We start from the raw sequence: 19,067 nt of genomic DNA, 5'->3' as shown, positions 1-19,067 counted from the left end.
AAACTGCTATAGTGTAGACGAGTTGTGAAATAAAGAGTTGTTGAATTAAATTAAACAGTGTTGATTTTATTTGTCAATCCAGAGATACGAACCTAACAAAGTAAACTAGCAAGAGTAAATTCGTAACAATTGGTGTCAGAAGTGGGATTGTCAAATAATCCAAATTCAAGATGGTTAAATTCGGAGAATTGAGAATTCAACAATTAAAAAAGGAACTGGAGGAGCGTAATTTGCCGATAAGCGGGCAAAAGGCGGATCTGCAGGCACGATTACGTGAAGCAATGGAAGCGGATGGAATTAATGTGGACGAGTTCGAATTTGTTGGGCCAGAAACTTCTACAAAGGTAGAAGAGAAAGTAGAAGAACAACGAACATCATCAAGTGCAGACACGAACATGCTGTTAGTGGCTATTAAGCAAATAATAGCTGAAAATACATCACAAATAGCAGAAAATGCAGTGCAAACAGAAAATCGTCTGGTACAGCAAATAGCAGAAAATGCAGTGCAAACAGAAAATCGTCTGGCACAGCAAATAGCTGAAAATATATCACGAATAACAGAAAATGTAGTGCAAACAGAAAATCGTCTGGCACAGCAAATGACGCAAATAGCTGAAAATACATCACAGTTAGAGTCTCGCCTTACACAACAGATTACAGAGAATAATACACAAGTGCAAGAGAAATTTTCAAAATTTGAAGACGAATTAAGCACTTTAAAAAATAGGCAAAGAAAATGGGGTACGACCACCAAAGGAACAAATAAGTAGCGAGAGTCCAACGGCAAAAGCATATTGGGCCCAATGGAACAGCATAAACCTCGTTAATGGATACCTTCATCGTACCTGGGAAAGCGAAGATGGCAAACAGTCTCGTCTGCTGATCATAGTACCGAAGTCCATGATCCCGAAAGTATTGAAAGAATATCACAATGGACCTAGTGGAGGGCACCTTGGAATTACAAAAACTATAGAGAAGATTAAACAACGGTTCTACTGGATCGGTTGTCGAGATTCCATAGCAGAATGGATAAGTAATTGCGTAGAGTGCATGGCAGCTAAAGGTCCTAAAGCCAAAAGTCGCGGTAGGCTACAACAGTACAACGTGGGATCACCATTTGAACGAGTCGCAATGGATGTTGCAGGTCCGTTTCCAACCAGTACGGCCGGAAACAAATATCTACTGGTTGTCATGGACTATTTCAGTAAATGGCCAGAAGTATATGCCTTACCAAACCAAGAAGCGAAGACAGTAGCCGAAGCGTTTGTAGAAAATTGGATAACAAGGTTCGGAGTGCCCGTCGAATTACACTCAGATCAAGGCAGGAATTTCGAATCTTCCATTTTCCAAGAAGTCTGTACATTATTGGGCATCCACAAGACACGGACAACAGCGTTACATCCACAATCAGATGGAATGGTAGAGAGATTCAACCGAACGCTCGAAGAACATCTGCGGAAAATCGTTGATAAAGACCAACGGAATTGGGACAAGTGCATCCAGATGTTCCTGCTGGCGTATCGTTCAGCGAAGCACGAGACAACTGGTTACACGCCAGCAAAGATTATTTTCGGATCTGATCTGCGACTCCCTGCTGATCTTAAGTTTGGAACGAATCCTACAGCTGTAAGAAATGATGGAGAATATTGTTCTGCCTTAAAGGAAGAAATGAATGAATTGCATCTAATGGTAAGACAGCATACGCATCTGATGAGCAATAAGATGAAGGACCGGTTCGATCAAGCGGCAAATTCAAAAGGTTTCGAAGAAGGTGATCTGGTCCTGTTGTACAATCCACTTCGAAAGAAAGGCTTGTCCCCGAAACTGCAGACAGCCTGGGAAGGACCCTATATGGTGATGAAACGACTTAATGACGTGGTATACCGCATACAAAGAAATGGAAAAGCACGATGTAAAATGAAAGTAGTACATTTGGAGAGGCTCGCCCCATTTGGTTCAAGAGGATTTGTGCCTAATCGGGACGATTAGGCTTTAGTGGAGGGCAGTGTTACAAACGTAGTATTAAGTTGTATTTGTATTACTATATGCATCCCTGATTATGAACAATAGCTGTAGGTATGTATATGGAATAGCATTTGTCTTGTTGTAGACATCTGGCGCCACGGCTGTCTGGCGCCGCACTGTCTGCTTGTCTAGGTAAACAATTGCTGAGTCTGGCGCCGCGACTGTCTGCTTACGTCTGGCGCCGTATAGCCGTATGTTCTGGTAATTTCCAGACGCGATATTCTAGAAGGACACGTCGGCATCAGCGAGAAGTGCGTGGCTATATAAGCCGTGGCAGCGCCAACGTAATCAATCAGTGCTAAGAGTAAACTGCTATAGTGTAGACGAGTTGTGAAATAAAGAGTTGTTGAATTAAATTAAACAGTGTTGATTTTATTTGTCAATCCAGAGATACGAACCTAACAAAGTAAACTAGCAAGAGTAAATTCGTAACAATATTTACGAAAATTTACGTAAAATGTATTTATTTTTAACTTCTTCTTGTTTGAGTTGCTTACAAAATATAAAAAACGACAATTGATTAATATCTATGATGATGTCTATTCAGTATATTCAAAATGGCAGCAAGAGTTCTTTTTAGTTTGTGACCTGCTAACTATCAGGTCTCAAATTTGAGTCAATATTTTGAGACTAACGCTAGAGACTGTTTAGTGAATAGTAACTAGTCACAAATTGAAACTTTACCTCAAAATTTCTCAAATTGAGACTAGAGACTGGTTACAGAATCCCGTTATAAGTCAAAAAACATAATTATGAATAAAAATAAAAATATATGTTGACTTTATTTCATAATATTTTCGAAGATTATGTAAGATTGATTTTTTTTTTAACCTTTTCGTGTTTGAGTTGCTTACAAAATATAAAAAAAACGACATCGATTAATCTGTGATGATCTCTGTTCAGTATATTCAAAATGGCAGACAAGAGTTCTTTTTAGTTTCGTGACCTGCTGACTATCAGGTCTTAAATTTGAGGCAATATTTTGTAGTAACTAGTCACAAATCGATCATCGAATACCACATTTATCCCAAAATCTTTGGCAGTCCCCGACCGCCCAAGTAATTTTGTCGAAAAGATCAATTAGAACGTGTAAATGAATGATTAAATGTATAATTTTAAGTTCGAAAAAAATTAATCAAAGGCTGTTTTCTCAATGCCATCTGTCATTTAAATTCTGGTTAAAAAAATCTTTAGACAAACCACTATTGTGAACTTATATTCTACGGAAACTCAAATGAATTGAAAGAGACAGCGGGGAATCTTACATATCCACATATTTCAACTCAAAAGGTTAGGTTCCAGTTCTCAACTAAATGCTCAAGAAACAAAATTCCTTATTTCTTGAGCTGCAGTCAAGTAAATTTGACACCAGGTTCCGCATTGTGAATGATGCACATTAGAAGAGCAAGAGAAAATAAATAAAGAAAATATACTTATGTGTATCAGCATATAAATATTTTCATTGCGATTTAAGGAATGTGGTTGATGATTGGTAAGTTTTATACAACATTTCGAAATGAACTATACTTCTTTATAATGCTTTTAAAGAATTTGGAATGAATTTAACAATTACTTTGTATTTCCTTCAAGAAACATTTGTTGATTTCTTGTTTCTTCGCAAAACCAACGTTGACATATTCGCATTATATTGACCAAATATATTAAAATTTCGTACTAGATTTCTTTACAGCTGCATACTGGCACAAGAAAATTTAGCGCAGGAAATATATTTAAATATACGCTCTAAGCATTGAAATAAGTTCACATTTCTTTGTTTGTACTTTCGAGTGATTCTTTTTTCTTTATTAAGCTTAGTACGCAGCTCTCAAAAAACTTCATATAAAAAAACGCTTCAGAAACGGTCCAGAAACGTTCCTGCGATAAAGTTACTTGTGCTAGTACGCAGCTCTCAAGAAATCTAGTACTAATTTTTAATACTTTTTTTCAATAAAATGTGAATATGGCAAACCTGGTTTTGCGAAGAAACATCAAATCAACAATTGTTTCTTGAAGGAAATTCGAAGTAATCGTCAAATTCATCCTAAATTAGTTGAAATCATTATTATAAAGTATATTCCATTTTGAAATGTTGTATAAAACCAACCATTCATCAACAACATTCCTTAAATCTCAATGAAAATATTTGTGTTACCATACACATACATACATACGCACGAAGTTTGTTTACTCTGTTTATTCTCTCTTGCTCTTCTAATGTGGATCATTCACAATGCGTAACCAGCTGTCAAAATTACTTGAGAAATAATGTATTTTCTTTCTTGAGCAATTACTTGAGAGCTGCGTACCAACCTTTAACTATAAAAAAAAAAAACTATAAAGAAGATTTTCAAGCTAAAATTGAATATGTGAACACTTTTCCATATACATACTCGTATTATACATACATATGTGAATATATGAATGATATGTGATTTATATTTAATAAACACAGATAAGTAAAATCGTATGATAATACAAAATTATAATATTACGAGCGCATACCCGGGGTGACATACTCGTATTATACATACATATGTGAATATATGAATGATATGTGATTTATATTTCATAAACACAGATAAGTAAAATCGTGTGATAATACAATATTATAATATTACGAGCGCATACCCGGGGTGACTGAAGTACCTTCGCGTAGTACACCTTTCTGCGTTAAAAATAAAAAAAATATATTGAGTTTTTGTTAAAAAGTGGTTAAAGCGGTAATATTTTTTGATTATCATACACTCATATTGAAACAAAATTTGAGTTTTCGTTATAAAATGGATAATTTTTGGTTATTATATCTGTCAGCGATTTCCATTTATTTTTAATGATACATTGTTTTGTATTTTTATATTTAAAATTTGAGTTTTGGATATAAAGTAGTTATATTTTTTGGTTATCATGCACTCGTTTTGAAACAAAGTTTGAGCACTGTATAGTATACTTTACACTTTATTACGTATTATTACTTATATTATTAAACTTATATATTACGTATATAACTGTATTCTAGGTGACAATACATATACAATATATTTTTATATCTAAAATTTGAGTTTTCGTACTGTACTGTATACTTTACACTTTATTACGTAATATTATTATAGTTATAATAGGACTTATACATATATATATAATATTACTAATACATGTATGTAATATTACTTATTAGCTTAATAAATTTAAAAGAGAAAATATCCATATGCATGGATAGAAGAATTTCAGCGAATTGCCTTATCACCACATGGTGGCGCTCCATTTCGTTGTAATTTTTGGTAAACAAATGAGGTTCATACGAGTGTAAGATGTAATTTTTAAAATAACGATTTTTTAGGTAAACAACCTGCGAAAAGTGTAAAATGTGGATTTATTTAAAAGTTTATAGTGTAATTTAATTAATTTGAAGTGAAAAATGTGAATAAAGTGTGTTTAATGTGGTCAAATAGCTTCTTGAAATGTTCGAATTTTGCGAATTTTTGAACTTTAAGGCCGAATATCACGTAAACTAAGCGTTTGCGGTACCTATAATCCTAGATTTTTTAGTCAGGAGGACTTCCTTTTTCCAACGGTACCATCAAATCGTGGCGTCAAAGAAATCAGAATTGAGCCATATAGTATTTTGAAATAAAGGAAAAACGCGGGAAATTTTCTTGACCATTTTTTGACCGTTTTTATATGAAGATTTTACATTTCTTGAGAGCTGGAAACTACACTTCAAGGAGGAAGGATCGGATGAACCATCGCACGTACAAAAGAGTTTAGCTTTAGAAGCATTGTATAAACCTACAAGAAACCAATCCTTCATTCTTCACTAACACATACGCAAAAATCTACTACAAATTAGGCACTTGATACAGGTTGCCCCTAAATATTCTACTACAAATTAGGCACTTGCTTCGGGTTGCTCCCAAATATTCTACTACTAAAACGTTCAAATGCCTCAAATCTGCTATAGTGTGTTGCCGTGTTAGGTTTTAAAATTTATAACTTTAACAATATTTTTATAAAATATTCAAATATTTTTCGATTATTTAAATTCCTAAATATTAAATTTTATCAGTTTTGTCCAAAATATTAATTATTGTATCAATGTATTATTAAATGTTTACAATTTTATAAAAAAAATAAATTTTATATGTATATATGTCTGTCAGTCTGAATTATTTTATATTTGTCAAAAAGTTTATCTGTCGAAGGCCGCATTTCCATAGTTACCTTGATCCGTGATTTTGAAATGAGAAATTTAGCGATTAGGTTAGTACGCTTATTATCAATATTTTTTTGTTTTTTAAGTGGTTTCGTGTACCAGGTATAGGATCCTTCTTTCCACCACTATTCCTTTGATAGGGTTTTTAATAAGTATTTCGCTGTGGGTGATTTAGAATATTTTTTAAATATTATTTATTACTTAGTAGATTGTTTTTAATATTATTGTTGTTGTTCCTGAATTGTACCTGATTTTTATACTAATTTTTGTTTTTGTTAAAATTAACACAAGCCGATTGTTATGACTTGTATTGTTAATGTTTACAATGGAATTGTACCTGATTTTTTTAAATTTATTTTGGTTTTTGTTTAAATAGTTTCCAGTTGATTGTTTTGACATATATTGTCAATGTTATATTTTTAATGTAATTAATATTCATGAATTGTACCTGACTTTATATATTTATTTCTGTCTAGTCATTTTTTTTTATAATAAGTAGATTGATTTAAAACTGTATATAATATATAAAAAGTGTGAAAATAGGCCTCCTAGGAACCGAACACCCAAAAAAGACCGGTAGCGCGCCTACATTGCAACCTCAGAGGTGGTAAGGAAGAGCAGTAAATATCCAATAAACTTTTGTTTCAAAAATATTCTTGAAAGTTTTCATTAATGTTTTCCGTTACAAATACTTTTTCAAAAAAAAGTTGATCTACTACATTCGTTTAATTACATCTCTGTGCTTAAAGAAGGCAGATTTCGATCAGGTGATCTCAGCTGTGAAAAATTCTTGGAAAACAGACGATTTTTTTTGTCACTTGTAGGGTTATACAATGTTTAGAAGTCTCAATCGACCCTTATGAAACTCTTTAAAGCAATAGAAACAGAAATATCTAATAACGTAGTTTAACCGATTAATATCGATTACTTTTATCCTTCCATATCTATAAATATTGGCGAATTACAAATCTTCAAAATGGTTGATGCAGTTCAAAAGGAATTTGTGCAGACGTTTATTAATTTTTTGAAACACCCGAACACTTCTCAAAATTTGTCTTCAGATTGTAGAGAAAGTGTTGATGTTGCAGTTCAATGTCTTCAAACCGCGTTTGATATATCCGACGAGGTGGCATTGCAATCCTCGCTAGCTTCGGAAAACCAAAGTGAACATGAACGAAAAAGTAGTATTGATTTGTTTGAGATATTTCAAACTCTATTTATTGATCGGAATCCAAAAGCAACACAAATGGCCGAGTCATTCAAAAATGAAGGTAATCGACTCATGAAAGAAGGAAAATATAATGAAGCTCTTTTGCAGTATAATCGTGCCATAAGCTTTGATCCAAGGAATGCCATTTATTACTGTAATCGTGCAGCTGCATATATACGTTTAAATTATAATGAAAATGCTGTCACAGATTGTAAGACAGCATTATTATATAAACCTACATATGGCAAAGCTTATGGAAGGCTTGGTATAGCTTACTCTAATCTGAAAAAATTTTCGGAGTCACAACAAGCTTATGAAATGGCAATTGAATTGGAACCGGAAAATCAGGATTATCGTAACAATTTGGAAGTAGCTCGCGACGCCGCTCAATTACGTGATTCAATTCCTCAGATATCAGATAGTATTAATTCTATGCTATCTTCGCAAGCAATTCGGAACTTAGTTAATGATGCTGAAATAGACTTGGGACAATTGCAGGCTTTGAGCCAAGATCCAGTTGTAAGAAATGCAGTACAACAACTATGTTCGGGGATACCAGCAAATAGTAATGGTCCGATGGTCTCCCCTTTACTTCCCAATAGTATGTTACAACTTTTTCAATCAATCGCTAGCCAAATGTCGTCTCAAGGAGAAGGTAGGTCGAATGACAGACCAAGTTCAAACACGGATTCCCATCCACCTGCTATATAAAAGCCGATTGCAGATAGAAGAATGTGGATGACGTGTTGGAATACGGATTGCCCAGGTTATATTATTAATATGATATGGTTGAATATGATATGGTGAATTTATGTCGTATTAAAAATTTAAAATTAAAAAAAAAACTTATTGTCTTTTATGTAATAATAGTGTATGAGCCATAATAAATATGGAGAACGGAGATAGTGTAGACATTCGTCTCCTATCACTAATATCACTAATTCCGATCTTCTGGTCAAAAATTATGTATGTAAAGTAGAAAGAAGTTTTATATGTAGTTTTATATGAAGTTTTATATTAATTTCAGAAACTGCTGGACCGATTTCGGGGAAACTTTAACATACCATCCCACGATTTCAGGGTTAAAAGTGGGGCACGATTCCGATTACTTTGATGTAGGGGTAAAAAACCCGAATTTCCGTATAAATGGGGTACGTACGGATAGGGGAGCTTCTCTAGGGGCGGAATATCCAAAAATAATATAAAAATAACTAACATTTTTTAAAATATTTACGTTTAAAATTTTCCTGCGTTTCACTCAGTTTTTTCACGGTTTTTACTCTATATATTCAAATATACACTCTAAGCGTTGAAATAAGCTCACATTTATTTTGTAATTTTTCAGCTAAATTTAGTAATTTAAAAATCACTTATCAAATTTATCGCTGAAAAGTTTAGTTTTTACATTTACTAGTAAAACCAGCTTTGCCACACCAAAACCAAAAGTGAAGGATTTTTTTTAGCGTTCCACAACATTTTCTTTGTTTGTACTTTCGAGTGATTCTTTTTTCTTTATTAACTATAAAAAAACTATAAACAAGATTTTTCAAGCTAAAATTGAATATGAGAACACTTTCCATATACGTATTATACATATATGAATAATATGTGATTTATATTTAATAAAAACATAATTAAAATCGTGTGATAATATTATAATACAAGTGAAAGATGTACGCTGTAATCACTGTATGAGCCGGTCGATGGACGCGGCAATAATTATACAATTTATACGTTTGCAAGTACTCTTTATTGGCCAGGAACGTGTACTCCGGCTTAAGCTCAACTTAAATCTAAACTAGCCCTAAGAACGCATATCCAGTAGTCGACACTGCCGGCTTTGACGTCTGCGTCGTGCTGACTCTGCTCCATACAATTGTTTATCCAATTGGTGATAGTGCAAGCAACGATCGCTGGTCAACTGTTTACGCAATCGGCTATTGACACTGTGGCTTGCTGTCCGTCCGCCTCGCCGCCTTGGTGGTTGTTATTGTTTATGTAATCTGATATGTCGTTGCTTTAGTGGCGGTCTTCGCCCACACAATCTGCTGATGAGGCAAGATGTTGTATTGGCCTCACCACATTCGTACCCAACTGGAAATTGGGCACTATGTGTTAACTACTCCCCTCTTCGAAACACAATCGTCCTCGTTCGTTGCCATATCTTTCACTACCAATTTGATCTCGTGTAATGCTCGTGTTTTCTTCTTGTACTGCCAGAGGAAAGCGAAGCAACTGATCAACGCAGCTACTCCCAGACCCAGGATGAAAGCAAGTGTCCGGCTCGTGACGGTCGTTAGTTCTTTAATTTCGTCAATGGTTTGTTGATTTTGATTGTTGATTGTTGTCTCATGGCCAGTGATGTTCAGCAGGGGTGAAGCAGCAATACCTGGAGCCTTTTCCAGCCTGCTCATTCTGTTAACGTACTTAGTGCCGTTCAGGAACACATGGTCCTCGAAAGTGACGAGATACGTGCCACTTACATTTTTCTCAGGTGTTTCATCAATGGCGATTCTGGTTGGGCTGTCAATGATTATGACTCCATCGTCAACTATGGTGCTAGCGTTAAGGTGACTCGGTTGCGTGTTACAATGTGCTGTGCCACCGGTGTGAAGTTGCAGAGCGCATGTTGTATTTGTAGTTAATCTGCAGAACGTTGAAGTTGTTGTTGCTTCACAGTTGTTGACCGCCAAAATTCCGCTCTTGCACTCGACCACTGTGTTTTCGTTGATTTGCAGCACGACGCCGTTGTGTACCACTGGAAAAATCAAAATTTTCCTACACAAAAACTTAATTCTAGGATATTTGATTATAAAATGAATTACATCATAGTGCTGAATAACTTTAACGGTTGACACTTCCATTAGTTCAGTGATTGCTACATCTGTGATTGGCCCAACCAATATGGATTTCAAACCCTCGTCATCAATGATTGCTGGATTTACTACCTTTATTTTCGCAAGGGTTATTGCGAGCATTATATTCTGAATTTCCGTGATCATAATCCTATTTCGAGTGAGTAAAATTTCAAAAAGGTGCGCCGTATCGATTTTTTCTTTCTTCGCTTCTTTGAGGAGTTCATTTACCGTACTACTTAGTGCGTTAATCTGTTCCTGTGTCTTTGTGTTAATCACTACCTGTCTATTGTTGGATTCTATTAGTTGGGCTTCTGTCATTCTAATTTGGTGGAAATCGTCAGCGTCTGGGGTACCTGTGATAAATTTAAGGGCTGAACTCAGAAAGTCTAGGCTTCTTGCCATTCTATGATGTACGCTTATAGCGGCTAGTAATGTTCTAACATGTCCATTGACAGTCTCTAGCAACTTTCGCATGTGCGACTGCGGGAACAGGTCCGTCATGTTGGCAGTTTCGTCTGTCATGCGCATAAACTCGGTCAAATTAGTTGAGTGCCTCAGGTAATTGTATTCGTTCCATACTAGTGCGTCGCCGTCCACTACCGGTATGTAATGTGAGTGTGAGTAATCCGTTAACTTGGCTGCCGCAATCCCGAAAGTGAGAAAAATTGTGATTGAAAACCTAAAGAAGCAATATAAGGTGATTAGAAATTAATGTCGTCATTTTCTAAGGCTAAGTACTTTATCTAAGGTTGTCCTTATGGACTATCCTTCCATTTATTAGGACTGTTGTCCCCAGATCTGCCTCTACTCTCCTCTCCTCACACAGGGGGGTTAACTTGTTCCCTAACCTTCTATTAGTTTTACCATTACCTTTTCCCCCACTTCAAAGACCCTGTTCTGCCTTGACGGGTTATTTCTATCGAGCTGAGCCTGTTGTGCTTGTTCAATTTTACCTTTCACTTCCTTTCGGAATTCTTCGGTTGAGGCGTATATTACCTCAATAGGCTCCTTATTTGTGACCGAGTGTATTGTTCGGTTGTATTCAATGGGAGCTTGAGTGATCAGGTCCATTGTATCGCTTATTCTTCTTTCAAGTTTAAGGCACCTAGCAATTTCTACCAAGGTACTGTGAAACTTCTCTACCTGTCCGTTGGAAGTACTGTGGAGAGGGGGAGCGTTTACTATATCAATCCCATATTGGTTCTTCAACAGAGTCACAATGGTGTCCGAGTTGAAGGACGCCTCATTATCACAATAAATAGTTTTTGTTCCTGGGAAGAAATTAATCAATGGAGGATAGGTATTTTTACATCCGTTATTGTCCGCGACGGTATCGGTTGAACTACTGCAAATTTAGAGAATTTATCAACACAAGTTAAAAAATGCTTCTTGTCTGTGGAGAAAATATCTATGTGCAGCATTTCACCTGCGTACGATGGAATCGGCGTAACGCCGAGTTCCTGCCTTCTAGGGTGTCGATCGTATTTGGCTTTCGTGCATATTTAGCAGTTTGTGACAATTTCGTTTGCCAATTTGGACATTTTCGGAAAATAATAGTCACAGAGGATCTGTTTCACATTTTCTTGCGCAGCTCTATGAGCACGATTGTGTTCAGTAGTGACTATTTCCCTTTGTTCATCCTTGTTCGTAATATCCGACACCATGTTTTTGCAGTACCAGAATTTGGTAGATAGGAAGCATCTTACTAATTCGTGTTGTATGCTGGCTAGCGCCGGTAGCTCGCAGTGAATCGCGTTCACCACGAGGGGGTTAATAACCTCCTTTACTTCGTCAATGAGGCTGTTCCTATCTATAAAGTGAATAACGTGGCGGGTTTTTCCGCCAAAGAGTATAAAATTTCGTTTCAGAGGGAAACGCGACTCCTCCAAAACTATTTGATTCCTGAAGCAGTTTATGGGTTTTTCTGTTGCTTCGACCGTGTGGGTCAGTGACAATTCACTGTGAACTGTCGCTGCGTCAGATTTGAGTTCGCTCTCCAACGCATTTATGTTCTGCCATGAGAGAGCATCTGCGACAGAGTTTTCCTTACCAGGTTTATAATGAATTTTAGCATTATGCTCGTCTGTGAATGCCTTCCACCTTTTTATCTTTGCATTCGGGTTCTTATCAGAAACCGCAAACGTTAGAGGCTGGTGGTCTGTATAGATGTTGATGTCCCTAGTTCCGTAGAGTTAATTTTGTAGTTTCCCTAAAGCCCATAATATGGCCAGTAATTCTCCTTCATTTGTTGCATAATGCATTTCCCTATCTTTCACCGTTCTTGAAATCATTGTAATTGGTTTACCATTCTGCGAGAGGACTGCGTCAATGCCGTGAGCGGAGGCGTCTGCCGTTAGGTCAAATGGTTTTTAAAATCTGGATACATTAAGATGACATCTTCAAATGCTAGGATGTTTCTTAATCTTTCGAATGCATTGCGTTGCGCTTCACTAAAATCAATGGGTACCCTTCTAGACTTGTGTTTACTTACTAAGCCATTTTCACCTTTTAGGATCTCAGTTAGAGGTCTTGCTATGGAGGGGAAATCTTTTATGAAACACCTGTAATAACTTGCTATCCCTAGAAAGGATCTAAGGCTGAACAAATCCTTAGGTTCAGGATATTCCTGAACGGCTTTGACCTTTGCGGGGTCAGTTTTTGCCCCACCTCTTGTTACTATGAAACCGAGATATTCCACACTTGTTTTAAAAAAAATGTGTTTTTTCTCGTGACACTTTCATGTTGGCCTCACACAGTTTTTCTAAGACCCAATTTATATGTTTGACATGTTCCGATTCATTTTCGGAAAAAACTATGACGTCATCGACGTAAACATAGCATGATTTGCCAATTTGTTCGCGTAAGACGTCGTCGATCGTCTTCTGGAAGATGCTTCCAGCATTCTTCAAACCGAATGGCAATCGACAAAACTCATATTTCCCACCGTTAACGGAAAAAGACGTTTTCTCGCGATCCTGCTCGGCGAGGACAATCTGATGGTAGCCTGACTTTAAATCTAAAGTCGTAAAGTACTTGGCTTTCCCAAAATTTGCCAGAATCATTGAAATATTCGGCATTGGGTACTTATCGGCATTAGTGCGCTCGTTGAGCTTCCTAAAATCAATAACCAGACGTTTGTTTTTGTTGCCTAACTCGTCCCAGGTTGGGTTATTGTAAGGGGACCTTGACGGTCTAATGATTTTATTGCGTAGCAATTCTTTTATTTCCTTTTCGACAAAATTTGCTACTCCCATTGGGTGAGGGTACAACTTCGAATAAATAGGTTCGGATCGTGGCCACAACCGAAGTGTTAAATGGCAACAGCTCGTTAAAATCTGCGAATGCCTTAATCCTTTTCAGGATCTTTTTTTTTAAATTCTGCCTTCACTGAACTCGGTACCTGTATGTCGTTGACATTTGTAAAGTTAACGTTGCTGCACTTATGATATTGCAGATCTTCTGACATGGTACCATAATTTATTTTGCCTGCGTCTAGATCAATAGTCGCGCCCACCTGCATTAGCAGGTCAAGGCCTATGATTCCGTCGAACAGTGTTAGACTATCCAACACAAAGAATGGGGATGTTACCCCGAAAATATTTATCAGGCATTTCTGTTTGATTTTATTGGACCCATGGATAGAGTTCACATTAAACGGGGAGTCTACCGGCTTTACGCCTTTAAGCTCCTTTACGGGCTTGACATAATTTTTTGCCGCCCCCGTGTCAATTAAAAACCTTAGTGTTTTCCCAGCCAACGTCCGCTCAAGGAACGGTAGCCGGGAGTGGCCTCTAAAAAATTAATAGAGTCACTTTCGTAGTCAACCCCATTTTCATTGTCTACCTCTGCTACTGCAGCTGCGGCAGCAACCTCATATGCTTGGAAATCCTGATCAACATCCGAATGATTCAAATTGTTGATCGTTTGACGCCTAAAATCTGTCATACGCTCTGAATTATTCTGTCTCTTATTTCCCTGAACGGGAGCATTGTGAATACCGGCAGCTTGTGCCTGTTGGTATTCCGTTGGTTGCCTAAATTTAAACGAACTAGGATCGACGTCCATAGGTTGGGGGCCTCTACCATGAAAATTTTTAGCGTAAGTTGTCGCGAACATGTACCTATCGTGACTCGACTCGGCCTCGCGGGCTAGTGCCAAGGCACTTGGTAGATCCTTTGGTCTAGCTGGGAATACAGCCTGGTGTAGGGGTCTTTTTTAAACCCGATACTAACGTGTTTAGGGCATCACATCTAAATTTTTTCATTTAGGACAGCTACAGCAGCTGCATCATATGCCATAAGCGTTTTATTTATTATGAGGGTCAGTTTCCTTTCTATCTCATCGTAGTACTGTGACAAGCTCAAATCGCCATGACGCAAGGTATCTAACTCTTGTTGGAGAATGCGCACTGGAGTTTTGTCAGCGTAGGTGAAATCTAATCGTGCCACAATGGCCTTAAAATTTAAAACTGTGTTAAATGAGGCTAGTATATTATTCGCTGAACCCCTAATCTTATTCCGAATAATACCTACTGCCTCATAATGCTTTACGCTGCCTTCATAAGGTTCGAATAATTCGTAGGCGTCCATCGTTGCCTGCCTCCACGAAATATATTCCTCTTGTTTACCATCAAACTCTGGCAATGACTTGACGAGGTCTAACGTCTGACTACATGATTTTCCCTGCACTATCGCAATTTTCGGGTAGCTTTCTACTTCAGGGGTCGTGACCTTCAATGCACTCATCTCGTTCCTAACTTCACTAATTTTTTCATCAATAACCTTTTTCCATTGAGCGGCCTGTGCCGCCAATACGGCTTCTAACACCACTTGTACCTGTCTTGTGTCCATACCCGTTTCTGTTTCCACTACGTCTGCCACACGTAACCTGCTAGTATGGTTTATCAATTCCTGCACTGAGTTATCGTAAAGCTCTTTATCGTGAGGGGGATGGCTCATTAGACCCTGAACAAACTAACACACACAAGTATTTTTTCACTCAAACGCGGCACAATCGTTAACGGCCACCAAAAAAATAAAAAATAAAAAAATATCACTTCACTCTTTATATAATGCTCTTTATTAATTTCACAAATGATGACGATTGGCTGTGCCATTTACTTACATGATTTTTCAATAAATACATATAATTCCGTTGCTCTGTGGCTGGGTTGTTGATTGTTGATCGCTAATTTTCCTCTTCGTGCCCCACGTTGGGCGCCACTAAAGGATGTATGCTGTAATCACTGTATGAGCCGGTCGTCGGACGCGGCAATAATTATACTAGTTGTATGTTTGCAAGTACACTTTATTGGCCAGGCCCCGTGTGCTCCGGCTTAAGCTCAACTTAAATCTAACCTAGCCCAAAACCTAACTTAACCATTAAGCCATAAGAACGCATATTCAGCAGTCGACGCTGCCGGCTTTGACGTCTGCGTCGTGCTGACTCTGCTTCATACAATTGTTTATCCAATTGGTGATAGTGCAACCAACGATCGCTGGTCAACTGTTTACGCAATCGGCTATTGACACTGTTTATGTAAAAACGCTCACTTGCGTGTGGCTTGCTGTCCGTCCGCCTCGCCGACTTGGTGGTTGTTATTGTTTACGTAATCTCCAGAACGTTGCTTTAGTGGCGGTCATTGCCCACACAATCTGCTGATGAGGCAAGATGTTGTATTGGCCTCACCACATTCGTACCCAACTGGAAATTGGGCATTATGTGTTAACTTGTATATGTATGTAAATATACATATTTTATTTGTATATATTGGTAGACATATGTAATGAGTTAATGTTATATAAAAAAGAGCAAGTTATACCAGAGAACGTATATTTACAGAGAAGGTCCACCGCGTTGCCAAATTTAGGGATATTTCATTTTTGGGATATTTACTGTTTTGGATGAGCGTGTTTCACCACTTAACATCAGGGGCACGACAATAACAGAACTGAGTAGTTGTTAGAGCCAATGGGAAAAAATATGTTAATTTCAATGTTTAGAAATGTACGCTTAAAGATTCGTATATTTACAATGCGCAAACGACTGCATATAATTTATATACATACATACATATGTATGTATGTATATTTTCTATATATTTTATATCAAAGCACACACGCATGTATGTACGTACAAATTGAACTACATATTTCATGATGAATTCCTTAAAATCTTTGGAAATATATAATAAATTCATACATGCATTGTTACCTATGTATGCATGTAAATCTTTAATTAATGTAGGTTTAATGAGATATATACATACATACATATTTATTTACAGGTCAGGTCTTTAAAAGTTTTGATAACATGTTAAAAGACCAAGACCTTTGTAGAAAAATTTACAAAATATACAAAGTCACACAGAGAAGGTAAAAAAGCATTCTCTGAGTGACATAAGTATGCATGCTTTATTGTATTATATGAACCATTGAACCATTGGAAAAATTAGGAAAATTATTTTAATTATATTTCTCTTTATTTTTATTTTTTAATTTTTAAATAAACTATCGACTATTTCAAAGTGAAGATGTGCAAAATGATCTTCATTTCTTCAAAGAAAATTGATGACCTTCATGAAATATGCACATTCGCATTATTTCGTTATCATTTCCATATGTACATATGTATATTACTTCTTTGGCACATTTGTATGTTTACGAAAGCAAATGCGAGCCACATATATATGTATGTATGTACATATATTCATAATAACAAGTGTCGCACGCATCTTTCGCATCTCTGTTTTCACGGTCAACCAATGGCCGAAACAGGCGTTTTGTCAAAGAGTCAAATGCTGAACACATTGAGCGGGGCAGACTGCAGGCGACATCTGTCAAATATTAAAATATACACGTTCATATGGACACAGTTATGTAGTTGTGCAGCTGTCTAAATAACTGTGTCCTTAAAAATGTGTGTATTTCAATGATGGCGCTAGCAGTCTGTCGCGTTCTATGTGTTCAGCACATCAATCTGTCGAAGCACTGACGCGACGAGACGCGAAAGAAACTAACAAACGATCGCCGATTGTTACCGCTTCCCTTGCCGCTGTAACAGCTTTGCCTTCCAACGTACGTAAATATGCATGCATATGTATGAGCTTGCATACATATCGACGCAGATTTTTGCGAGTCACGGAAAAATATTTTAGACAAATATTATAAATCGACAACTCCTATGTTGCCACTTTTGTCACTTCTTTCTGTGAAGAAGCATCAGAAAGATGTTCAATTTATGATTTTTAGATTTTGCCATCGTCGCGAAAAGACGCTTGTTGGCAAAGGCCTGCTCGGGGAGATGTAATGGTGTCTACTTTCATGAATGAAGCGAGTTTGCATATTGAAAGTGCGCTTGCGTTCATGAATGAAAATATTGTTGCTGCGTATTTTTCTACAAATTTGGGCATCGACTATTTGGCTGCCATATTGACTTCTGACGATGCTGATGCTAATAGAGACGATTGTTGTTGTTGTAGAACAATATTTGTAGTTTATGCGGGTGACATATATGTATACATATCTACATGTGAATTCATATAAGTATGTACATATGTTGTGTATGCATTATTTGTGTGGGAATGTCATACGCACATATTTACTTGTGTACGCATATTTGTATGTTGGTGTGTATATACATTATTTGCTCGGCAATGTCGCACACATATGCATATGTATGTACATATAGAGCAGTGCGCGCACACTTTTTACTGATAAATGATAATATTACGATTTGAATTTGAATTCTACCTACATAAGTATGTATGTAACTATGTGCTAATATCTAGATGCATATGAAAATTTAATTGATGAAATGTGATTTACATATAATATTGTTGTAATATATAATATTAAGTGTTTTAGAGTATCTCATATACATATGTATATACATATGTATATACAATCATATTCATACATATTTATATGAAATTATATAATATTATCAAACATTATAAATATTTAATAAATAACTCTTATTCGCACATTAACTACAAATATAGTTTTGAAGTTTTGAAAATAGCATAATTTTATTAGAATGTTATCACTTTGCATGCATTCAGAAAAATATGCAAAATGATAATCATATCAATTATATGATTGCATGTAAACGTATATACATAATTACATATATCCAAAAGACTAACATACGTCTTTAATAAGAATGTATATTTCTGAGCATAATTTTCATTAAATGCTCAGCTCTGTTCACGTGCCACTGTTAACATTTCTCCTTCTGAGCTAGCTGTGGTGAAACACGCTCATCGCATTTTGTTAGCTTTTGGCAGTTCACACGCTTGTCCGTTGTTGGACCTTCTCTATAAATATACGTTCTCTGGTTATAATCTTTGTATGTTATATATAAACATTTGTGGGATATATGATAAATATATGTGGGATATACGCAAGTTAACGGCACCCTCCTCACTGAAACTCAAATGTAACTGTATCCAAAATTAAATGTTTTAAATCCCCATCGCGTACATACATACATAAGTATGTATATTTTGCATTTATGCAGCAACGAAATTGAAATTCACCCTAAACCAATGTTTACATAATAAATTAATAAGAAATCAATAACTTTGTTTAGATAATAAAACTTTTGTTCGGTTAAACAATAGAATAGCTTTTATGCCTCGCTTTAAGATTAAGAATTAAAAATGTATAAATATAAGTTCTTAAAGAAAGAAAGAAGAGATTGAGTCAGAACTTGATCACAGAAATAACGTGCGCTTTCATTGGGGTCCGCGTGTCGGCGGATG

At 36.4% G+C, this 19,067-nt stretch overlaps 2 protein-coding genes across 2 annotated transcripts in view; both read left to right on the top strand.

Moving 5' to 3' along the window:
• Positions 1 to 19,067, top strand: part of LOC125775363 (uncharacterized) — a 727,609-nt gene that overhangs the window by 223,601 nt on the left and 484,941 nt on the right. The window lies entirely within an intron of this gene.
• LOC105223738 (small glutamine-rich tetratricopeptide repeat-containing protein beta) lies at positions 7,070 to 8,290 on the top strand. Its single transcript, XM_011201585.4, has one exon. It carries the CDS (start codon positions 7,212 to 7,214, stop codon positions 8,154 to 8,156), a length of 945 nt encoding a protein of 314 aa, XP_011199887.1. The 5' UTR covers positions 7,070 to 7,211; the 3' UTR covers positions 8,157 to 8,290.

This window comes from Bactrocera dorsalis, chromosome 1, assembly GCF_023373825.1.
Source record: "Bactrocera dorsalis isolate Fly_Bdor chromosome 1, ASM2337382v1, whole genome shotgun sequence".
In the NCBI taxonomy this organism is placed as follows: Eukaryota; Metazoa; Arthropoda; class Insecta; order Diptera; family Tephritidae; genus Bactrocera; species Bactrocera dorsalis.
This window is presented reverse-complemented; position numbering and strand designations above follow the sequence as displayed.

Excerpts from the sequence above, each read along its gene's own strand:
- LOC105223738 (XM_011201585.4), top strand. The coding sequence starts at position 7,212 with ATGGTTGATGCAGTTCAAAAGGAATTTGTGCAGACGTTTATTAATTTT.